The sequence below is a fragment of the Eretmochelys imbricata genome, chromosome 11 (genome assembly GCF_965152235.1).
Source record: "Eretmochelys imbricata isolate rEreImb1 chromosome 11, rEreImb1.hap1, whole genome shotgun sequence".
Taxonomy (NCBI): Eukaryota; Metazoa; Chordata; order Testudines; family Cheloniidae; genus Eretmochelys; species Eretmochelys imbricata.
In genome coordinates, this window is record NC_135582.1 from 8,197,812 (window position 1) to 8,223,662 (window position 25,851).

At 41.1% G+C, this 25,851-nt stretch overlaps 1 protein-coding gene across 3 annotated transcripts in view; it reads left to right on the plus strand.

Annotated features, from left to right (window-relative positions):
• PTPN4 (protein tyrosine phosphatase non-receptor type 4) overlaps positions 1 to 25,851 on the plus strand; it is a 231,415-nt gene that overhangs the window by 99,714 nt on the left and 105,850 nt on the right. For all 3 annotated transcript variants that reach the window (XM_077829543.1, XM_077829541.1, XM_077829542.1), the window contains exons 6-10: positions 1,410 to 1,454; positions 1,772 to 1,824; positions 4,263 to 4,383; positions 8,407 to 8,494; positions 10,769 to 10,857. In XM_077829543.1, coding sequence (XP_077685669.1) covers positions 1,410 to 1,454; positions 1,772 to 1,824; positions 4,263 to 4,383; positions 8,407 to 8,494; positions 10,769 to 10,857 — 396 coding nt within the window. The remainder of the gene's footprint in view (positions 1 to 1,409; positions 1,455 to 1,771; positions 1,825 to 4,262; positions 4,384 to 8,406; positions 8,495 to 10,768; positions 10,858 to 25,851) is intronic.

Genomic DNA, 25,851 nt, shown 5'->3' on the forward strand with positions numbered 1-25,851 from the left:
GGGCGTCGTTCTCATTTGTATTGTGCGCTTTGTCACCTTTCTAATTTAGATATTAATGTTCACTTCCTTAACATCATCTAAACCTTAATGAAGGGTTGGAGGAAACTTAGTATATATAACCTTTGGGTGAATATATTATGGGGACATGTTCAAATTTATCTCATCCTGCACAAAGTCTCTTTTCTTTTTCAAAGAGGCCTACATTTTCAAATATGACTTCATTTTGGGTGTCTTCATTTTTGAGTGCCCAACTTCAGACAACTTAGAGGGCCCTGGTTTTCAGTAGCTGAGTTTTTCAGCACTTTCTGGAAACCAGGGCCCTTTAAGTTATCCCAGTTCGTGCACCCAAAAATGGAGGTACCCAAAAATCAGTAGTTGCATTTGAAAATGTGAACTGTAGCTTATACTCGTAGTATATAATACGGACTCAAAGAAATACACTTAAATATAATAAGGGTTGCCTTTTTTTGGTCATAAAATAGCTGCAATAAGTAACTTGCTGTCATCTGTTTTCTGTCACTAAATGTACTTTATTGAAAACAGTCCCCTTATCTTGAATTTTTCATCTGTTCATTTTGCTGCTTATTTCCCACCTTAAGAGTAAACAGTGGGAGGAGCAGATCAGCTATTTTAAACAGGCTGTTCTCATTTAAAAGTTATTTAAAATAAGAGAAGAAAATACTGAAATATCCAGTTTATAGAATAAAAAATTATGGAAGGTAGGAACAATTTCAGAAAGCCTTTAACATAATGGAATAAGATTTTGCACCCTGATATTAAATTGAAACAATAAATTGGTGTCAGATATCCTCAGGTGCTAAATTAATTTCTGCTTCTGTATACCTGGAACAAAAATAAAACAGTGTTTATATATTTGTAATATGGGCTGAGTCAGGAAAAAATCTTCAGAATTGGGTGCCTAAAAGTAAACGCCTAAATCGTCCAATCTTATAAATGCTTTAGTACTTCTGAACAGCAGGCAACTTTTAGTGAGGTGCCTGAACACAGCTTTGTGTGGCTTCATTTACGGCACCAAAGTTTGGTGGTTTTGTTTTCTCTATTTTGTTTTTCACAAGGTAGCCATTTCCTATTTTCTCCATTGGTTCTATCTTTCGGTGAAATTTGAATATTAATTGTGATGTCTTCATGAACTGTATCGTAAAATTGGATGTTCTGCAGAAGTAGATAATTTTAAATTTATGGATATATGCATGACTTTAGTTGCGATCTCATATTAAGAGCTACCTCTCAGAGCTTAAGAAATAATGATATCTGGTGAAATGATTCTAACACAATAGACTCAAAAGCGATATCAAATATTTCAGCTTTCTATTAAATTTAGGAAGACATTTCTGTCTAAAAATACAATCAAATTTCATCAACCCATTGTAGTATTTTTGTTTTTTAAGGTACCAGTATTTTCTGCAAATTAAACAAGACATTCTTACTGGAAGGTAAGCTTCTTCTATTATGCTGACCAATATATACAATATTATGACCGATTTGCTGAGATTGATACATTATTTAATTTTTAGCAGTTAATAATTTTACATAAAGGTTATTAGCTATGTAATGTTTGCCGAAGAACTGATAAAATAGAGTTTCTTTTAGAGTACTGACAAAAGGAAATAGTTATAATAAAAATGTCTATGAAAAACTTATGCTTTACTGTTCATATCTGTGTGTGGTAAATAAATTAATTAAATCAGAAGATTTTCAAAATGTTCATAATTTACATCAGGTATACAGTTTTGTTTTTTTTTAATTATAGATTGCCCTGTCCTTATAATACTGCTGCTCTTTTGGCTTCCTACGCTGTTCAGTGTAAGTATAATTACTAACTAGGTATGAGTACATAGGTTATTTCAATTATGCCTTCTATTTTTCTGGCTTTTCAGTGATCAGCTAAGTTACCATAAGTTAATGAATAGTAATCAGCATACACAAATGGATTTGTGTGTTGAGCTATACCTAAATCTGTGCAAAAATAGTGGTATTTTTTCCATCAGTGAGGAAAGGTACACCTTTTTTTCATGGATTTCATTTGAAGTGGTCATGAAATTGTATTACTAGTAAGCTCCCAACTTTCCATTTCCTCTTTATACTAATGTTTAAAGATAAAGTAATGCTTTTTGTAAATCTCTGTATGCTCTAAAATGTAATATGTTACTTCCTCAGTAATGAGACTGAAGCTGTTTGTAGATTTAGATATTTCTTACTTTTAACATCCAAAAGTGTGTGGAACAGGGAGTTCTGGTAGTGTCTAGCTGGATAGTTCCAGTTTACATAACTTTTATAAACACAGTTGCCAATTTTAAACAAGATAGCAGAGCTGTAAAATCTTGGATAGTGAAGTTTTTTGTCCTTTCTTTTTTTCTCTTCCTTTTATAAAATCTGGGCAATTACATGGAAAACTAACATGATGCGTAGTTACACATTTTAAAATCAGGAAATGACAAAAATCAAGATGTTAAAATTACCTTAATTCTGACCCTTGTGTATTTCTGCTATTTTAGATACTTATGTGGTATTTTTTACTATACTCCTTGCCAGAAAAACGTTCCATTAAAGTGTTTGTGAAAAGTACATAGCTAAGTCTATTTTATGACATATACTATATATAAAGTATATAGCTTAGATTAGTAATGAAACTTGCAGGAATATTTGATCCAATTATGTTTCCAGCCAAGTTAGCTTTGTATTTAAATGCCTTCTCATATGAGTTGCTCTTAAAAAAAAAAAAAAGTCTGGGCTTCTGGTTGAAATAAAATATATAGTACAAGAATGCTGCAAAATTATTAAAATACATACCTTAGAAAAGATCTTACCATATAGATTATGACAATGAAATAAGTCAAGTGAAAAGAATTTTTTTTAAAATAGAAAATGTGTATGTATATTCACGGGTGTAAAAACATTGTTTACTGAGCTTCAGAAATTATATTGTAATCTGACTGTATTGTAAGGGCTAAATTCCCTATAAGCTGCGTGGTTGGGCGGACGCCCAGCAGGCTATCAAGTGCTGAGCCATTCAGGTGTCCCTTCCCCCGCTCCTGTGTGCTGCTCCTGCCCTCTGCCTTGGAGCTGCTCCAGGGAGCTTCCTGCTTGCTGTGTAGTGCGGGGGTGGGGGTGGGGAGACAGGTGCTGATGTCAGGGTGTCGCCTTCCCCCTGCCCTCCCACCCAGTACACCATTTCCGCAGAGTTGGGGGTGGAGGGACACAACAGGGCTCAGGACAGGGGGGATGAGGGAGCTTGCTGACAGCTGTTGCTGTGTCTGAACTTGGTGGCCTACTTAAAAGGGCAGCATACTTAAAGTGGGGTCATCTGGGGCACTCCTAGGAACAAGGGGACATCAGATTTCGCGGGGAAGGGTTTATGTCACGGTCTGTGACGCATTTTTCTTTTTTCACGGCTGTGAAATTGGTAGGGCCCTAGCTATACGGAAATAGAACTGGGACAGTCTTTAACTAAATGTGCTGCTTCACCAAAACAATAAATCAGTTACAAGATCTGAAGTTGATTTTTAAACTGGTTTTCAGTACTGTCCAATTATAGTCATGCGCTCAAAGCCTAACTTTTTAGCAATCCTACCCATTTTGTTTGCTAAAATGGGTCATACATTTTAGATTTAACAGTGCAGGAGCTGTGATCTTAATTAATGTGGCAAAATTATAAAACATGGTTTGAAAAATTATGATAGATTTCTATAATTCTAATCTTCAGTTGTTTGAATAAACTGAGAAATGAGCTGACACAAAAATAAGCAATTTTTTTGGTTTTGGAAATACCTTGGCAAGAATGCATTAGGTTAATTTTTCAAATCTTCTAGAGGATAAAATTATAACAGGTTTTAGAAAGATTGAAAATGTGAGTCCTCATAATGAAATGAAAACATGGACACACATAAACAGTGTTTGATTACAGAAATACCCTGGAGCAACAAAATTCTGTTTATTTAGGGTTAATCATTATATAGGTGGAAAGTAAGTTAAGTAAATTATAACATGAACATTTCATAAACCATTTTGCCAAGCCAGCACCTTTTTGTTGTTCAAGTCCTTTTTTAAAACTTCTTCTGTGATACCGACTGAGCTTATAACTCATGTTAAAAAAACAAGGTGAATTCAAACTTCTGTTGTCTTTGTCTGTTCTAGATCATAAGGTGTTTGGGGCCAGGACTGTATTAAACTTTGGGTGTTGTACAATGCTGAATATATTGTTTGCACTAAACAAGTAATAATCTTTCCCTTCAATCTCTTAGCCGAATTGGGAGACTACAACCATTCAGAAAACTTGCCAGGCTACCTCTCAGACTACTCTTTCATCCCTAGCCAGCCTCAAGACTTTGAAAAAGAAATAGCAAAATTACATCATCAGCATATGTAAGAATTTACAGAAAAAATTATTCTTATTTTGTCATATCACTGTCTACAGATGCTGTGCCTTTATAGAAATATTGCCTGAATAAACTTAACAGGTGAATTTTTACAATGCAGTATTTTTGCATGTCTTTATATGAAGTATTCCACAGTTTGGAAGAGAGGGAAGATTCAGAATGAGTATACTAATCTTTAAATTACTTTGAAGAAAGGCTATATATGAGACTTTATTTCTATAGTAGTGTATGAATTTTTATGGGAAATTTTGGTTTCTTTAAGAAAAGTCTTCAGTCATTCATAATGATCTGCCTGCGTAAGGTTTCTGTGTACATTGCCTTTACCAGCAGCAGGGAATTACTGTAGAAGAGTGTATGTGGTTAGAAGTATATTAAAGAGGAGCTCTGTGAACTTCAGAAGCTCATACCTCCACCAACTGAAGTTGATCCAATAACAGATATTATCTCAACTATCTTGTCTCGCTCATATTCTGGGACCGAGATGGCTACAGTAACACTGCAAATAACTATGGAAGATATCAAATTTTACCATTTAAAATGGAACCTTCACAACATAAAGAAGGAGGAAGCCAGACATCCACTTCCTGATCAGATTCAACAAACAAAATATAATTCCCAGAGGAGTCACCAGAAAAACATCAGAAAAACTGAGGAACCATCTCCTGAACTTTACATATTCCAGAAAGGACCACTTCAAACAAGAAATCATCACATGCTCCCACACACTGGAAGAAAAAAATCAGGAAACCCCAAACAACAAACAAACAAAAATCTGATGACAGCCAACAACACAAAAAGTGGAACCAACTATAACAACTTCAGAACCGACAACAGCACCCCTGGGAAAAACCAAGATACCATAACCCATCACATGGACACTAAATAACACCCCAACATCATCAACTTATCAAGACTACTTCTAATCTATACAGTAGTAACTGTACTCTCCAAGGGACTGAATTTCTTGCCTCCACAGAACCTTATAGCGTACTAACGTGGAAAATGAGAAGAATTCTTTTGATGACTTTTAAGGAGTCCTTTCACAACAAAGATGATGATACTCACAACTACCACACTTCTGTTGATAGTCATAAGAAAAAGTAATCAATTGACTGCACACAGGCACGCAGCAGACGAAACCACACACTTGATCATTACATTGATTACTTTTGGAGAAAAATTGAATGAACTCCTCAACAAATATTATATCCACACAATCTCTCTGCCATCCAGAGGATTGCTGTACAGTCTCTGAAATCCAGTCATCAAATCGTGAACAAACCAATAGCCAAAGGAGGTGCCATCATAGTCCTTAATCATGATGTCTACGTCAATGAGGCCAACTCTGCCACCACCTAGCATAAAAAACTCAATGAAGGCCCCGCACTGCAATTCACACAGGAATTTAAAGATACCATCAAATCCTTCCCCAGACAACTCCAAGAAAAACTCTACAACCTCATCAACCCCTGGCCTCCCACCCCAGTAACCAGTTACATGCTTCCAAAAATGCACAAAAAAGGGAACCCAGACAGACCCATCATATCTGGCCATGGCACTTTCACAGAAGGAATATCAGGACTCGTAGAAACCATCCTCAAACTATTCGCCACGCAAAAGGTCAGCTTCCTCCAAGACACTGCCAACTTCTTCCAAAAACTTGACAACATTAACAGCCTCCCTCAGAATGCCATCCTTGCCACCACAGATGTCGCCTTCCTACACACCGACATCCCTCACCATGACGGCATCACTGCTATCACATTTAACGAACACTTTGTCCAAACCATGGGTATAAGGTGGCTCCCCAGTATGCCAGCCTTTTCATGGGCCAAGTCAAGGAAGAATTTCAGGGAAAATGCACCACAAAACCAGTGATATGCCTGAGATACATCAATCCTCTGGACAGATGACCTAAATTCCTTGATAAATTTCCCCCACAACTTCAGCAACCACCACCACCCATCAAACTCTCTCTAGAACACTCCCACACCAACATCAACTTCCTGATACTGCAATCCACTTCAACAGTGGAACCCTCCAAACAGCTATATACAAGAAATCTACAGATCACCACTCTTACACACACCACAGATCCAGCAGCCATCCCAGACTGCAAAGGAATCTGTTATCTGTGGCCAGGCACTCAGATACTACAGAATTTGCTCTGAAGACAAAGTCTAGGATACACAGCTAAACACACTTAAAACCGCCTTCACTAAACAAGGACTCTCCACCAGAGAAGTAGATCACATCATGGAATGGGCCACCCAAATACTACGGGAGGATCAATACAGAAATAAATACCACACTGACCACACACCCCTAGTTGTCATTTACGATCCCACATTGGATCCCGTATAGGGTATCATTAAACAATTACAACTCATATTTATCTGCATCCTGAAAGAAATCTTTCCTGAACCCCCTATTCTGGTCTTCAAAGAACCCTCAAACCTAGTTAAGCTTATCAGAAGCAAGCTCCCCACAGCACCCCCCAACAGAACAACAGATGCAAAAGCTGCAGACATATCTCCACAGCTGTGATGATCATTATCCCGCACAACACACCTTTCAAGATTCATGGGTCTTGCACATGCCCATCACAGTGTGTGATGTATCTCATCCAGTGTGTCAAATGTCCCAACAACAACAATGTTGGTGAAAGCAGACAACCCCTATGCTCTTGAATGAACTCTCACAGTAAAATGATAAAAAAACAAAAACACCCTATCACTCATGGGTGAACATTTTTCACAAAATGACCACTCCATATTGGTCCTCTCAGTACTCGTCCTCAATGGAAACATTCAAAAGGCAAGCTTGGCAAATTAAATTCATAATTCTGCTAGACACTAAAATCCATGTACTCAACAGAGAAACTAGTTTTATGGCTCATTACAACAATGTTTAATACATCTCACTGCCTGCTAACCCTTAATTGACCCCTTCATTTTAAGTGGTATCTTATAGCATGTGTTAACCCCTTATGCTTAATAGTTTGTCCCAACTTGTAGTTAGCTCAGACACTCTAGTTACCTTCCCCAGACCAGAAAAAAAGCTCTGCAAAGCTTGAAACATTTACTTTCCACCAACAGAAGTTGGTCCAACAAGAGATGTTACCTCAGTACCTTGTCTCTCTCTCAGAAGTAGATAAAGCAGTTTTGCAATTCATCAGATTTTATCAGTTATATGCAGTTGTATGAATTTCTGCTACAGAGCCAAAAGGATATGAAACAAAAAAAACATTGAAAGTAAATGCCCTAATTTGTGTAATAATATACTGCTGATAAACTTTCAGTTAAAAAGAGTCCATGAGTCTGTTAAGAAATATTTAATAGGGGTTGTACTCCGCTAACACATTTATTTATTACAGATAGGGGATACTGGTGATTTTAGCAACTAACAAAATTGCCAATTAGTGACTGAGACTGAGCAATGTGGAATCAATCAAACATATTGCAAATTAAAAAGGTTGTGGCGGGGAGGGTAAGGAAAAACAAACAATTTGAACTTGGTGATTGTACAAATATTAAAATCTAGGGTGGACCCTGCAGAGAAGATATTATGTCAATTCAAAATATAATACTAATTGCAAGAGCAGTTTTTAGAGGCTTCACTGCCAACTCAAAGGTTTTCAGGCCCTTTAAGGCACCTATCACTGTGCCATTTGAAATACAACATATATATGTGCTGAGTATGTATTGCAGTCTTCCTTTAATGACATTTTTGTTGTGTGGAGGCAGAACTGGCAGAATTGTGAGTGTACACATGTGGAGACCAATCAACTAATTAACAAGTATCTGTGAGGAAAGTGCTTGAATCTCTAGCTACCAAAATTACTGCATGACAATCAATGTATATGGTGGAGTCAAGGGGGAGTTGGTTTATCAGGGAAAAATGGAGTTAAAGTAATGAATTATTAAAATCTGCTTGAGCTGACTAAGGGTTTTGGATATTTTATGTACTTTTGGGCTGCTTCGTATTTAACTCATCTTTGTCGTTATAGAGGCTTGTCTCCTGCAGAAGCTGAGTTCAATTATCTCAATACAGCACGTACCTTAGAACTCTATGGAGTTGAATTGCACTATGCAAGAGTAAGTTTGAATGATTCACACTGTAATATAAAAGTGGATTCATGATATTTTCAGGAACAGTTTAGTATAATTTGAATATAATGTTCAAGGCCCTAATTCAGCAGGCTATTCAGTCATGGGCCTAACTTTCAGCAATTTGAGTAGCCCTTATTTGACTTCATTGAGACTACTCATGCTTAAAGTTACGCAAATGATTAAGTACCTTGCTCAGTCTGAGGCCAAGTAAAGTGAACATCAGGCTGTGCCAATTATTTGCAACTGTATTGGATAAACGTGCTTGCTGAATGTCTCTTTGGCATTTAGGGAACTTTTGGCTTCTGAATTTTTAATTTGGCTTCAGTTAATATCCTATTAAACTGAATGGGAAGTTCTCACGTTTACTATCTCACTTAAGTTGCAAGTTCCATAAATCTTTGTATAATTTAATATTGTGAAGGTTACATCATTGCAACCAGGGCAATAATACACTTTTTAAATGGACAGTGCAGATTATGGCTAATATCGAAGTGTGTATCTAAGAGTTCATTATCTAAGTTCTTGTCAATATATTAAAATGCATCATTTGTAAGTAGGTCATGCATAGGAATAATTTCCCATCTGTTTCTTGAAGCCCTACCAACACAGATTTACATTTTACTTAAACCTATAATCTTCAAACAGCATGTATTCTTCTATTAAAAACAAGTCATGTGTTCTGACTTCTGATCTTAATTCTCCATAAAGAAACTTGCTAAATAGGATTTCAAGTATTTACAACTTTTACATGACATGGATGCACCCAATCCTTGCTTATACGCATGTTGGGATATAGCAGGCATTTGATAGAGTCAAATTGAAGGACCTGCTATGACTAGAGTACAGAAACATTTTTAGAAAAGTATGGTTTGAAATAGAAAAAGGTTTATTTGTGATAGGCTCTCCCACTCCAAACCTAAAACTTAGGTTGACCTAGCTACGTCACTCAGGGATGTATGCCGTGTGACATAGTTAGGTTGACCTAACCCTCACAGTAGATGCAGCTAGGTTGATGGAAGAATTCTGTGTTAGACCTAGCTGCTGCTTTTCAACTGGGTGGATTTACTATAGCAACAGAAAAAACCCTTTTAGTCTCTGTAGTAAGTATCTATGCTATATCCACATAGCTGCAGCACTACACCCATGCCACTGTAGCGATTGGAGTGTAGGCAATGCCTTAAGTACTGAAATTGCAACTTGCTTTCACATAGGAGTATAAGTTGTTAGTTGAGTTTATTGTTGGATTGCTACCAAGTCAGTTTACTGAGCCTGTGATTCATAGTCATCTGGGTTTGGATACACTGTGTAATATATTTCTTTTAGGTAATTTTCACTACTACAACTACTTCCAGTAAGTTACCTTCTATTTCAAGGCTATTTAAGTAGATAATTCCATTAGAAGACAAGAACAGGAGGAGCATCTGTGTAAAACTGAAAAAAGATGCATTCTTCCAGAGTATCGATTACCTCCGTTTAAATTACTAAATCAGTATTAAAAGTGTCATAATCTAAAAAGGATAGTGTGCCTATGAGACAAACTGCAGGAATATGCACTTTCCCTTTAGAGCCTGCCGTAGCGGCTAAGAAACTTGGATTTTTGTTTAGATGTTATTTCCACTAATTATTACTTATCACTTGAGCACTCTTTAGTTTGTCATTATTACAATAAAAAAAATTGGAATTATGGGAGGAGGAAGAGACAAATGCTATGATATAAAAAGGGATGATGCTGTGTAAAGTCTTGCAAGTGGTAAGTTGGAACCCCATGTTGATTGGGGAAGGAAATTAAGGTAGTGGTTCATAGGATCAGAGTGACATGCAAAGAAGATAACTTCAGTTGTGTGTACTAGAGTGCATATGTATTAGAGTGAGGGAGACGGTTACTGTAATCCAGGTAAGTGAAAAGGGCACGGAACAGAGATTTAGCAGTGAGAACAGAGGTTTAGGTGGAAAAGGAAAGATATAAATTGCATTTGTGAGGGGAGTATTTTCTAATTGTGAAGGGAAAAAATAGAACCAAGGTAAAAAGATTCTACCTTGGTTCCATTTTTTACCTCAGTTTCTGCTCAGATTAATAGGAACTGTACCATTAAATGTTCATTGCATTAAAAACTTGCCCCATTAGGTTAATTAACATACGATTTTGCTGTGTGCGTGTGAGAGGGTATGTGGATGATCATATATAAAATATATATGGGTTTCTACAGTATATATTTTAATTGTTTTGTGTTGAATCTATTGTTTTGTTCTCTTTTAAAGGATCAAAGTAACAATGAAATTATGATTGGAGTGATGTCAGGAGGAATACTAATTTATAAGAACAGGGTACGAATGAACACCTTTCTGTGGTAAGGAAAACTGTTTTCAACAAATGCTTTTGTGTTTATTATTTCAAAATATGTTCTTCAAATTAATACCAGCAGCTTCATGATGGTAAAGTGATCTAAAACTATTTTAATATTTGTACCTCTGGTATGAGTGAGTCACTTCATATACTATGCACTGGATACTGAATGTGGATGCTTTTATGAATGATGATTTTCCTTCTGAAAACTTTTTAGGCAACACTGTTAAATGTTTGTAGTGCATAACATAGTTTTGCCACAGTTTTCCTGCAGGAATTTGGAAACTTATGTAGTGTTCAATAAGACTGTGTAGCCAGGGTCAGTGTTGTGGGAATTAAAAAATTTCTGTTCTCACTGAGAAATTTTATGACTATGTTGGATTCTTAGGGCAGGTCTTCACTACCTGCTGGACCGGCTGGTAGTGATTGATCTAACGGGGATCAATTTATCGCATCTCGTCTAGACGCGATAAATCGATCCCCATAGAATCATAGAATCATAGAATATCAGGGTTGGAAGGGACCCCTGAAGGTCATCTAGTCCAACCCCCCGCTCGAAGCAGGACCAATTCCCAGTTAAATCATCCCAGCCAGGGCTTTGTCAAGCCTGACCTTAAAAACTTCCAAGGAAGGAGATTCCACCACCTCCCTAGGCAACGCATTCCAGTGTTTCACCACCCTCTTAGTGAAAAAGTTTTTCCTAATATCCAATCTAAACCTCCCCCACTGCAACTTGAAGCCATTACTCCTCGTTCTGTCATCTGCTACCATTGAGAACAGTCTAGAGCCATCCTCTTTGGAACCCCCTTTCAGGTAGTTGAAAGCAGCTATCAAATCCCCCCTCATTCTTCTCTTCTGCAGGCTAAACAATCCCAGCTCCCTCAGCCTCTCCTCATAAGTCATGTGTTCTAGACCCCTAATCATTTTTGTTGCCCTTCGCTGGACTCTCTCCAATTTATCCACATCCTTCTTGTAGTGTGGGGCCCAAAACTGGACACAGTACTCCAGATGAGGCCTCACCAATGTCGAATAGAGGGGGACGATCACGTCCCTCGATCTGCTCGCTATGCCCCTACGTATACATCCCAAAATGCCATTGGCCTTCTTGGCAACAAGGGCACACTGCTGACTCATATCCAGCTTCTCGTCCACTGTCACCCCTAGGTCCTTTTCCGCAGAACTGCTGCCTAGCCATTCGGTCCCTAGTCTGTAGCGGTGCATTGGATTCTTCCGTCCTAAGTGCAGGACCCTGCACTTATCCTTATTGAACCTCATCAGATTTCTTTTGGCCCAATCTTCCAATTTGTCTAGGTCCTTCTGTATCCTATCCCTCCCCTCCAGCGTATCTACCACTCCTCCCAGTTTAGTATCGTCCGCAAATTTGCTGAGAGTGCAATCCACACCATCCTCCAGATCATTTATGAAGATATTGAACAAAACCGGCCCCAGGACCGACCCCTGGGGCACTCCACTTGACACCGGCTGCCAACTAGACATGGAGCCATTGATCACTACCCGTTGAGCCCGACAATCTAGCCAGCTTTCTACCCACCCTATAGTGCATTCATCCAGCCCATACTTCCTTAACTTGCTGACAAGAATACTGTGGGAGACCGTGTCAAAAGCTTTGCTAAAGTCAAGAAACAATACATCCACTGCTTTCCCTTCATCCACAGAACCAGTAATCTCATGATAAAAGGCGATTAGATTAGTCAGGCATGACCTTCCCTTGGTGAATCCATGCTGGCTGTTCCTGATCACTTTCCTTTCATTCAAGTACTTCAAGATTGATTCTTTGAGGACCTGCTCCATGATTTTTCCAGGGACTGAGGTGAGGCTGACTGGCCTGTAGTTCCCAGGATCCTCCTTCTTCCCTTTTTTAAAGATTGGCACTACATTAGCCTTTTTCCAGTCATCCGGGACTTCCCCGGTTCGCCACGAGTTTTGAAAGATAATGGCCAATGGCTCTGCAATCACAGCCGCCAATTCCTTCAGCACTCTCGGATGCAACTCGTCCGGCCCCATGGACTTGTGCACGTCCAGCTTTTCTAAATAGTCCCTAACCACCTCTATCTCCACAGAGGGCTGGCCATCTCTTCCCCATTTTGTGATGCCCAGCGTAGCAGTCTGGGAGCTGTCCTTGTTAGTGAAAACAGAGGCAAAAAAAGCATTGAGTACATTAGCTTTTTCCACATCCTCTGTCACTAGGTTGCCTCCCTCATTCAGTAAGGGTCCCACACTTTCCTTGGCTTTCTTCTTGTTGCCAACATACCTGAAGAAACCCTTCTTGTTACTCTTGACATCTCTCGCTAGCTGCAGCTCCAGGTGCGATTTGGCCCTCCTGATTTCATTCCTACATGCCCGAGCAATATTTTTATACTCTTCCCTGGTCATATGTCCAACCTTCCACTTCTTGTAAGCTACTTTTTTATGTTTAAGATCCGCTAGGATTTCACCGTTAAGCCAAGCCGGACGCCTGCCATATTTACTATTCTTTCGACTCATCGGGATGGTTTGTCCCTGTAACCTCAACAGGGATTCCTTGAAATACAGCCAGCTCTCCTGGACTCCTTTCCCCTTCAAGTTAGTCCCCCAGGGGATCCTGGCCATCCGTTCCCTGAGGGAGTCGAAGTCTGCTTTCCTGAAGTCCAGGGTCCGTATCCTGCTGCTTACCTTTCTTCCCTGCGTCAGGATCCTGAACTCAACCAACTCATGGTCACTGCCTCCCAGATTCCCATCCACTTTTGCTTCCCCCACTAATTCTACCCGGTTTGTGAGCAGCAGGTCAAGAAAAGCGCCCCCCCTGGTTGGCTCCTCTAGCACTTGCACCAGGAAATTGTCCCCTACGCTTTCCAAAAACTTCCTGGATTGTCTATGCACCGCAGTATTGCTCTCCCAGCAGATATCAGGAAAATTAAAGTCACCCATGAGAATCAGGGCATGCGATCTAGTAGCTTCTGTGAGCTGCCAGAAGAAAGCCTCATCTACCTCATCCCCCTGGTCCGGTGGTCTATAGCAGACTCCCACCACTACATCACTCTTGTTGCACACACTTCTAAACTTAATCCAGAGACACTCAGGTTTTTCTACAGTTTCGTACCGGAGCTCTGAGCAGTCATACTGCTCCCTTACATACAGTGCTACTCCCCCACCTTTTCTGCCCTGCCTGTCCTTCCTGAACAGTTTATAACCATCCATGACAGTACTCCAGTCATGTGAGTTATCCCACCAAGTCTCTGTGATTCCAATCACATCATAGTTCCTTGACATTACCAGGACCTCCAGTTCTCCCTGCTTGTTTCCAAGGCTTTGTGCATTCGTATATAAGCACTTGAGATAACCTGTTGATCGCCCCTCATTCCCAGTATGAGGCAGGAGCCCTCCCCTCACAGACATTTCTGCCTGTGCTTCCTCCCGGTATCCCTCTTTCCCACTTACCTCAGGGCTTTGGTCTCCTTCCCCCGGTGAACCTAGTTTAAAGCCCTCCTCACTAGGTTAGCCAGCCTGCTGGCAAAGATGCTCTTCCCTCTCTTCGTAAGATGGAGCCCGTCTCTGCCCAGCACTCCTCCTTCATGGAACACCATCCCATGGTCAAAGAATCCAAAGCCTTCTCTCCGAAACGCAAACGCGCTCCCAAACGCGCTCCCCATTGACTCCGGAACTCCACCTTGCGAGAGGCGGAAGCGGCATCGACAGGGGAGCGGCAGCAGTCGACTTGCTGCCGTCCTCATGGCCAGGTAAGTCGACCTAAGATACGCCGACTTAGGTTGCATATCTTAAGTTGACCACAAACAACCCCCCCACCGCCCAGTGTAGACCAGGGCTTAGTGTAAATATTTGTACTAGAACTTAGAACTACAATCTTGATCAATGATAAATGATCATGACTGCTTTTTTGTTTCTTCTTTTGTGGTTAAGCTATACTGAGTATTAAAAATGTAATTTATTGGCTTGTTGCAGCACTTGAGAATAGTCAAGGAGCAGTGTTTATTAGTATGTTTCTCTCCATCCATAGATACAGCCATGTTCACTTTAGGTAGAAGATAATGTAAGAGCATTTGTTGAGGAAAATGTAATAATCATTTCCCTTAAATATACTGGATTTTTAGATTTTCTGTCCTCTTACCTTGAACTCCAAATTTTACATAGGAATTGCCATATTTCAGTGGTACTCAACATTGTCCCTACTGGGATGCCCTGTCACACATAGCAATATGGCAAAGTAATGAACCCCAAGTTGAGAACTCATGCCCTATTGGATCCAGACCTTTGCCCCACCACGCCTGGCATCTTGACTCTGTGCCACATAGCTTACGCTTCAGAGGAAGAGAAAAAAAATCTTTATAGCTTCATCAAAGAAGCAAGGTTGTATGTAGAGACCTACTGGAATGAAGACTAGACATGAACCGAATGGAAAAACACATGACAGTATTATCTTAATATTAGCTTTTTTCCTAAAGCTTTTAGCTCAACACCAGCTGTCTCTGTACTTCTCTCTTTCTCCTTGGCTACTGAGATCGCTTGGATAGTGCCTGTGAGTGTAACTTGGTTACTTTCAGTAATTTCTAATAAAGTAAGACCTACTGAGTGAAGTAACTGCTGTCAAACTTTCATAACTTTTTCAAGGCTGTTTCCATTTTTCTTATAAATAGCCCTGGCTCCATTGGTTCTGTTTGTCTGTGTAGAATCCATTTTGGTTTTATCCCATATCACACATCTCATTGAACATATCGTTATAGAACTGAGTGAACTGTATCTGCCTTAGAACTGTGACTGGAATAAATCAGCCTCACACAATTGTCATGAAAATGTACCAGCCCTATATTTATCAGACACCAAATCTATTTACCCCAAGATAATGAAAAGTGAACTCATATTTTGCTTGCCCGTTGATTTGTTTGTCCATGTTAAGTTAATAAAATTTTGCAAGGCTGGACTAAGTCCTTTTTCACTTAAGTCTGATTGTGACATCAAGCATCCTCACGGAAGTGTTCTCTCTAGTCAACTAACCAAGGATACAAAATATAGATTTGCGTTTAAAGGCATAACACAACAGAATGATAATCTCAGCATGTGACATTAGCATAGAAGCTAGGTCACATAATTGGTAACTGAAATTGTATGACATGTACCCAGTCAATATGGGGATAATTGAAATGCCCCACTGTTATTGAACTTTTTATTTTGATATCCTCTCTAATCTCCCTTAGCATTTCATCTTCACTATCACTGTCCTGGTCAGGTAGTCGATAATAGATCCCTACTGTTATATTCTTATTAGAGCATGGAATACTATCCATAGAGATTCTATGGAACATGTGGATTCATTTAAGATTTTTATTTCATTTGATTCTACGTTTTCTTTCACATATAGTGCACTCACCCCTTCCCCCCCCCGCCTACCTCCCACGATCTGTTCTGTCCTTCAGATATATTTTGTATTTGTTTCTTCTTCAGTAAGTGTCCCTCTGGTCCCTTTAGATGAATCTGCTCCCCCATGCTTGTAATTGTAGTTTTTTAGTAGCAGTGCCTGGTTGGGTCGCACATGCATTGTCTCTGTCTCACGCCACGTCTGGCAGTGACATAGTGCTGTGCGACCAACCTTACCTTGGTTCCTTTTCTACCGCCCTTAGCTTGAGACAGAGCACTTAGCAATGCCTCTGTACTTCAGCTTTCTCTAGTTTTAGCTTTAGAATACTAGTTGGTTAGTAGTTAGTTAATAGTTAGTCAGTAATTACTTACCCATCCCTGTTTATTTTCTTAAAAAAACAAAACCACTTTTTTTCTTAGGAATTTACATTTCAGTTGTTAGAACACCCCTTAATGTAGCATAGTTACCCTCGCTCATAGGAGGAACCCTACTTTGGGGGGCATGCCATCTCCCCCGTTTTAAATGTTGCCTCACTTGCTGCTCCTCGATCTGAGTCTGACGGGCACTCACAGTGTGTCCGCTGCCTCGGTGAGACACACATACCTCGAAAGTGCTCCCACTGCCACAACTTGAAAGTCTGTGCCAGAAAGGTGAGAGACGTAGAGCTAAAACTTCTCATGATGGAGAAGTCTATTATGGCCCACGTCCAGTCGAGGATCATGGACCCCTCCGGGGCAACAGTTTCCTACAGCGACATTTGACAGGTTCTCTTCCACATGCTCAGGGGAAGGAGCACTCTGCCAAGAAGGCAGCAAAGAAGCGGGTTCTGAACTCCCCTCGGGAATCCTCCAAAAAGCGGCGTTCCCCAACTCAGTAGACTCCATTGGTACCAACTGCAGCAAGACGTTCCACCTCTGAGGTAGCAGGACTATCCAGTACCGTGAGTACCACACAAGCAAAAGACCCTAGGCAGGCTGGCTTGGAAAAAGGCAGTAAAGGGAGATCTACAATCCCTGCCTTGGTACCACTGGAGCCGCTCAAACGTGGCACCGAGCAGTTCAGCAATGGTATAGGCTGTGGTGCCACCTTCTGCACGACCCTTGGAACCAACAACCGCAGCAAAGCCATCGGTACCGCTGACAACACCTTCTTTGGTACTGCTGCTCTTGGTCCTGCAACAGTTTCTCTGAAGAGGGACGAAGAAAGAAGATGGGTAGGAGGGATGGAGGTAATGTGGATGGAATAAACAATCTCAGTGATATCTAGTACCCATTTGTCTGACGTGATGTTTCGCCAAACTATGGTGACTTTCTCTTCTCTAACAATGGTACTGGACTACATACTGAAACTTAAGAAATCAGGTCTCTCCAGGAGCTCAGAGTACACCTCACAGCAATCATGGCGTTCCCCCACAAAGTAGACAAGTTCTCAGTCTTCGCCCACCTGATCACTAAATGTTTTCTCAAGGGTCTTCTTAAACTTTACCCTGAAATATACCTACTCCATTATAGGACCTCAATCTGGTGCTGTGATGTCTTACTGGCCCCCTTTTGAACTATTAGTGATGTGTTCACTACTTCACCTCTCAATGAAGGTGGCCTTTCTTGTTGCTATCACGTCTGCCCAGTGAATAGGAAACTGCAGGCCCTCATGGCACACCCCCTGTACACAATATTTTTCAAAAACAGTTACCCTAAGACCACACCCTAAGTTCTTACCTAAAGTTGCCTCCTCATTACACCTGAAGCAGCCCATTTGTCTCCCATCGTTCTTCCCAAAATCTCACAGGAATAAACAAGGAGCAGAGTCATCTTGATAGCTGCCACCTGGCCCAGAAAAATGTGGTTTCCTTACCTCCTGAAGATAGCTATATATCCACCGTGTACTCTTTCACTTCTACCTCATCTCCTGTCTCAGAATGCAGGCCAGGTCTACCACTCGAACCTGGCAAGACTCCACCTCAAGGCACCACACCCTAGACATCCGAAGAGTTCTAGCATTCTACATTGAGAGGACAAAGACTTTCAGAAAATCACCAATGTTATTTCTCTTCATCATGAACGATCTAAGGGAGATGCCGTATATAAACAGAGGCTGTCTACGTGGCTCTCCGGCTTCGTTGACTTTTGCTATCAGCATCAACCATTACACCTACTGGGGACTCGCAAACACTCCACCAGAGCACTCTCTGCCTTGATAGCTTTCATAAGAACATAAGAGCGTCCATACTGAGTCAGACCAAAGGTCTATATAGCCCAGTATCCTGTCTTCTGACAGTGGCCAATGCCCGATACTTCAGAGGGTGTCAACAGTACAGGTAATCAAGTGATCCTTCCCCTGTCGCCCATTCCCAGCTTTTGGCAAACAGAGGCTTGGAGACACCATCCCTGACCATCCTAGCTAATACCCATTGATAAACACCATCCCTGACCATCCTAGCTAATAGCCATTGATGGACCTAATGATACTTCCTCATCAATTATTGGGAGTGGACTACATCCACCCTTATTGAATTGGCCCTGTCAACACTGGTTCTCCACTTGTGAGGTAACTCCCTTCTCTCCATGTGTCAGTATATAATGCCTGCATCTGTAATTTTCACTCCATGCATCTGAAGAAGTAGTTTTTTACCCACGAAAGCTTATGACCAAATAAATCTGTTAGTTTTTAAGGTGCCACTGGACTCCTTGTTGTTTTTGTGGAATCATTTTGTAACTAATTCAGGTATTTTGAGTGGCTAAGGTACATAATTGGGCCTCTTTAGTGAGCAAAAAAACGCTGAAAATGTTTTTGACGCTTTTGCTGAATATTCTGCTTTGAACTAATTTTCTCACTCTAAGAATCCCACCGTAGTGTAATTGCCTATTTAAAGTAAGAAGTCAGCTATTCCTAGTTACTTTAAAAATTCGAAAATAGTTACACAATAAATTGGCATGTAAATATTTTACAGGAGCTGTATCGTTTACATAATACTAAAAATTTGTGATTATTTTTTTTGAAGCTTAATATGCTGCTGACAGTGCTTTGTCTTCAGTTTTACATATATTGCTTGCTTTTAAAGTTCAGTAACTTACTAGATAAATGAAATTTTATCTTTTAATGGTGTTTATAGTTCTCCTTAAAGTTCATAATGTTTTAATCCTTACTTGTGGGAAATTGTATGAAATGTTTTAAAAATACAATGCACAAGATGCCTGTGTCAATAACTTGGCTCTTCCTGGGAGGTAACATTTCCATAGATGGATTGGTTGGGTGTGTGGGGTATTATCCTGTCTTCCCTGTGATGTGATTGCTTCACAGAGGGATTGAGGATTTGGGTGGGTATGTTGCCATTTAATCCTCTGTGACAGGGGAGAGCATTGAAGAAGGTAGAAATGGGAGGGGTTCAGAGTGTTTTTAACCATTTGTCCTTTGGATAGAAAACACTTTGCGGGGAATACCATATAAGAATCTGGGGTCGAGATAGACTGTGAAAGCTTTTTAGTTCCTCGTTCCCTGTCCTGGTGGGCAGAACAAGACTAGATAGATGATGTGCAGAGAAAAGGCCATTAAATATGATGCCACTGGCAATGCCCAAAGTCTCAGGAATTGGAGTTATTGCCAGTTGTTACTGGTGTAGGGACTGCTTTTCAGTTATGCTGTTGAATGCAAGGTCATTGACTAATATAGTAGTTATTAAATGTGATTTAATTAGGAAAGAATCATATGGCTTTTGCAGAGACTTCACTATTTGAGGCAGTGGGTCCTTGGTTAGGCCAGATCAGCGGTTCTCAAACTTCATTGCACTGCAGCCCCCTTCTGACAACAAAAATTATTGCACGACCCCAAGAAGGGGGATCAGAGCCTGAGCCCAAGCCCTGCAACCCCAGCGGGGCTGGATGGGGTGGGGTTGGAGGCCTAAACCAAAGTCTGAGGGCTTCATCCCTGAATTGGGCGATGGTAACCTGAGCCCTGCCACTCAGGGTTGAAGCTGAAGCCTGAGCCCCACCACCCAGGGCTGAAGCCTTCAGACTTTGGCTTCAGTCCCAGTCAGTGGAGCTTGGACTTTGACTTAAGCCCTGGGCCTGAGCAAGGGCCTAATGCCAGCCCTGGTGACCCCATTAAAATGGGATTATGACCCTCTTTTGGGTTACAATCCACAGTTTGAGAATCGCTGGCCCAGATTATTCCAACTAGATACTGTATAGCATGTATCATAAGGCTATCAAATTGGTATGGCACTACCGAGTGTATATGATTTACAGTTCAGGGGGGTCTTCTAAAATTAGATCTGATACAGCATATCCACTTCATTTGCAAATTTTAGGATTCATCAGTAGTGTGAGGAGATCTGCATATGTGTACAGATGATCTTGCTATACCAGAAAGTCCCTTCTTGAATTGATGCAAACCATATCTATTTATGTGCCTCCCCCCCCCCCCCCAAGTAATAGTATTATCTGAGTGCCTGTGGATTGTTTTCTGCAGTATCATTTGAAGTTAATTAGTTCTATATTCTGAGTCATTTGAATATGCACTTGGAGGATGAATTCTGTAGGTTAGGTCAGGATTTACTGGCTAACATGACACCAACTTGGGTCTGTCCCTGCTTTCTGATGCAGTTTATGTAGTTGGTCACACTCTGTATCTTGATTTTGAGGCTAGGATTAGAGATAAGGAAGGGGTGTGTCACTGACAGTGGAAGGGCAAGGAAGAAGAGAAGAGCGGCTAGTCCTATAGAAAACAGGGAAGAGTCAATGGAGACAACACCAAATATGAGCCCCAGGAGGATACAGGATGGGTTGAAGAGGATTACAAGGGAGAACAGGAATGGAAAGAACTTGCAGCCAGAGGGAACAGGGGATAGACCAGAGAATCGCACCGTCACCAGGAAAAGGCAGGTCTCTGTGATCGGGGACTCGTTGCTGAGAAGAATGGACAGGCCTGTAACCAGAGCTGATCCAGAGAATAGAAGGGTGTGCTGCCTACCAGGTGCTAAGATACGGGATGTGGACCTGAGGTTGAAGAGGATCCTAAAGGGAGCGGGAAAGAATCCACTGATCATCCTTCGTGTGGGAACAAATGATACGGCTAGATTCTCGCTGGAACGTATCAAGGGAGACCATGCCAGGCTGGAGAAGACGCTTAAGGAAATCGAGGCTCAGGTGACCTTCAGTGGGATTCTGCCTGTTCCGAGAGAAGGGCAACAAAGGTGTGACCAGATTATGACTATCAACAGATGGCTCAGGCAGTGATGCTATAAGGAGGGCTTTGGAATGTATGGCCACTGGGAGGCGTTCATGGACAGAGGACAGTTCTCTCGGGATGGATTTCATCTGAGTAGGGAAGGATATAGGCTTCTAGGGTGGAGGCTTGCACAACTGATTAAGAGAGCTTTAAACTAGGAATTTGTGGGAGATGGTTGGGAGATGTGTTAAGGATAATCTAGGCATGGCCCAATATCTAAACAAATACTTTGCCTCAGTCTTTAATGAGGCTAATGAGGAGCTTAGGGATAATGGTAGCATGACAAATGGGAATGAGGATATGGAGCTAGATATTACCATATCCGAGGTAGAAGCGAAACTCCAACAGTTTAGTGGGCCTAAATCTCAGATAATCTTCATCCAAGAATATTAAAGGAAATGGCACTTGAAATTGCAAGCCTATTTGCAAGAATTTTTAATGAATCTGTAAACTCAGGGGTTGTACCGTATGACTGGAGACTTGCTAACATAGTTCCTATTTTTAAGAAAGGGGGAAAAAAAGTGATCCAGGTAACTACAGGCCTGTTAGTTTGACAGCTGTAGTATGCAAGGTCTTGGAAAAAATTTTGAAGGAGAAAGTAGTTAAGGACATTGAGGTCAATGGTAAATGGGGCAAAATACAACATGATTTTACAAAAGGTAGATCGTGCCAAACCAACCTGATCTCCTTCTTTGAGAAAGTGACAGAATTTTTAGACAAAGGAAATGCAGTGGATCTAGTTTACCTAGATTTCAGTAAGGTGTTTGATATGGTGCCACATGGGAAATTATTAGTTAAATTGGAAAAGATGGGGATCAATATGAAAACTGAAAGGTGGATAAGGAATTGGTTAAAGGGGAGACTACAGCGGGTCATACTGAAAGGCGAACTGTCAGGCTGGAGGGAGGTTACCAGTGGAGTTCCTCAGGGATCAGTTTTGGGACCAATCTTATTTAATCTTTTTATTACTGACCTTGGCAAAAAAGTGGGAGTGTGCTAATAAAGTTTGCAGATGACACAAAGCTGGGAGGTATTGCCAATTCAGAGAAGGACCGTGATATCATACAGGAAGATCTGGATGACCTTGTAAACTGGAGTAATAGGATGAAATTTAATAATGAAAAGTGCAAGGTCTTGCATTTAGGGATTAATAACAAGAATTTTAGTTATAAGCTGGGGACGCATCAATTAGAAGTAACGGAGGAGGAAAAGGACCTTGGAGTATTGGTTGACCACAGGATGACTATGAGCCACCAATGTGATATGGCCGTGAAAAAAGCTAATGCGATCTTGGGATCCATTCGGCGAGATATTTCCAGTAGAGATAAGGAGGTGTTAGTACTGTTATACAAGGCACTGGTGAGACCTCATCTAGAATACTGTGTGCGGTTCTGGTCTCCCATGTTTAAGAAGGATGAATTCAAACTGGAACAGGTAGAGAGAAGGGCTACTAGGATGATCCGAGGAATGGAAAGCCTGTTTTATGAAAGGAGACTCAAGGAGCTTGCCTTGTTTAGCCTAACCAAAAGAAGGCTGAGGGGAGATATGATTGCTCTCTATAAATATATCAGAGGGATAAATACCAGGGAGGGAGAGGAATTATTTAAGCTCAGTACCAATGTGGACACAAGAACAAATGGATATAAACTGGCCATCAGGAAGTTTAGACTTGAAATTAGATAAGGTTTCTAACCATCAGAGGACTGAAGTTCTGGAACAGCTTTCCAAGGGAAGCAGTGGGGGCAAAAGATCTATCTGGCTTTAAGATTAAACTCAATAAGTTTATGGAGGAGATGGTATGATGGGATAACATGATTTTGGCAATTAATTGATCTTTAACTATTCATGGTAAATAGGCCCAACGGCCTGTGATGGGATGTTAGATGTGGTGGGATCTGAGTTACTACAGAGTATTCTTTCCTGGGTATCTGTGTGCTGAATCTTGCCCACGTGCTCAGGGTTCAGCTGATCGCCATATTTGGGGTCGGGAAGGAATTTTCCTCCATGGCAGATAGGAAGAGACCCTGGGGTTTTTCACTTTCCTCTGCAGCATGGGGCATGGGTCACTTGCTGGAGGATTCTCTGCACCTTGAAGTCTTTAAACCATGATTTGAGGACTTCAGTAAGCTCAGACATAGGTGAGAGGTCTATTGCAGGAATGGGTGGATGAGATTCTGTGGCCTGCATTGTGCAGGAGGTCAGACTTGATGATCATAATGGTCCCTTCTGATCTTAATGTGTATGAGTCTGAATGTGTGTTGCAAGCTAAAGGAATGATTGTCTGGCTAATGGACCACTTTGTCAATGATCTAGTAAGATGTAGTTTTCCTGTATCATCTTAAACACACTCTTCCTTGGCTCCCTACTCACGAGTTCCCATTGTATTTAGTTGACTTGCAACTGATGAAGAAAAAGGCTAGATATCAGGCAGTCTCTTGGTCTGAATTCTATCAGTTGCTGCATAATGAGATTTTGAAATCTTATACCAGGCCTGTGACGGAAGGATGCAGAGAAGTTTGTTCACATCTAGCATCAGCAAAGTCACAGTCAGCGAAACTGTTTTGTGTGGTTAATAACCTGATTAATCCAGGCTGCAGTCAGTGATCGAGTGATATTTCTTCACAGCTGTCTGGCAGATAAATGCTCAATTAGATTTGAAGTGAACTTCTATCCTCCCAGGTGATGGAATTGGCTCTTTTGAGCGACGGGAGAGAGAAGATAGTTTTTGAGTCATTGCTCTTAAGGGACCAATGGGGCTCTGTTCTGTCATCCCTCTTGTTCATTGCTAGTGAAAAGTTTCTTTTGCAGTGTATTCAGTATGCTAGGTGGCACCCACCTCTACATGCTTCTGGGTAGTTGATTAGCAACAGTTGTCAAGGTAGCTTGTTAAACATTTGAGTTTGGCAAGACTTCACTTTAGTTACCTGTGGTGTCGTCATGCGTAGGCTGAATCACAATATAATGTGTCCTACATGAAAGCCACACCTTCAAACTATCCAGAAACTACACTTATAGCTGAAAGAAAAGGAGTACTTGTGGCACCTTAGAGACTAAAATTTATTTGGGCATAAGCTTTTGTGAGCTACAGCTCACTTCATCGGATGAATGAGGCAGTCAGCTTATTAAGCAATATTATATTCAAGGAGTGCATCACACATGTGTTTTGTGGTGTGCTGTCTGCCAGTTGGTTTCAAGATGAAGTTCTAAGGTGGATGTGACCTATAAAATCCTAATCAGTTTGCACATCTGAAAGATTCACTTTATCCCTTGTGGTGGTTGTACTTGTCTAAGGCACTTAAGCTAACATTTTCCCTCACCTTTGTTCACCAGTGTCTGGATTTGCTGATCTTGTTTTCTCAGATTTTTCCTGGGGTGACGGAGTAGGGAAGGTTGTGACGGGCTTAATTTTTTTTATGTTGAATGTGCTTAGAGATCAAAAAATGCATATATGGCAAAGTCTGAATACACCTTGATTATGTTGTAATGCTTTGTGCACTTGCTAACCAGTTACTTGGCATGGACTTTATCTTAGGTTTATAAAGCAGTTTCGCACTTCAATAACTTTATTAGCAATTTATTTTATTACTTAACAGTAAATGGGTGGTCATTTTCCTTTGACCTCAGTTATATCACAAAGCTGGAGAAAGAGGTGAAGCAGAACTTGTCAAGTGTAACCAGGGAAACAGTGCCAGAGCTGGCATGCTGGTGAAGGTTCAAGGTGACTTTGAGCCACTTGTCAAGATTCTGTCACCAAATTAAAGGGAGGATTGGGATGATTTCCTGACGCTGGTGCTTTTCACTTCATTTTTGAATATTGCTCCATCATCCCTAACAGACCTGGCTTATCTTTCGACCTCATTTAAAAAAACAAATCTTCAGGAGTAAATTTTATTGCCTTTTGAATGGAGCTAATTGTGCTGGATGGCAAGTATTTTCAGAAACACCCAGAGGAGTACAGCCTGGCACCCATTAGATCAGGGGTGGGCAAAGTTTTTGGCCCGAGGGCCACAACTGGGAATAGAAATTGTATGGTGGGTCATGAATGCTCACAAAATTGGGGTTGGGGTGCAGGAGGGGGTGAGGGCTCTGGTTGGGGGTGCAGGCTCTGGGTTGGAGCCAGAAATTAGTTCAGGGTTTGGGAGAAATCTCCGGGCTAGGGAAGGGGAGTGGGGTGTCATGGGGGGTGGGGGGGGAGAGCTTCCGCTGGGGGTGCAGGCTTATGGGTGGGGCTGGGGATGAGGAGGGTGCTTTGGGCTGGGACCGAGGAGTTCGGAGGGTGGGTGGATGATTAGGGCTGAGGCAGGGGTTTGGGGTGCAGGAAGGGGTGTGGGCTCTGGGGTGGGGCTGGACATGAGGTGTTTGGGGTACAGGAGGGTGCTCCAGGCTGGGATCGAGGGGTTT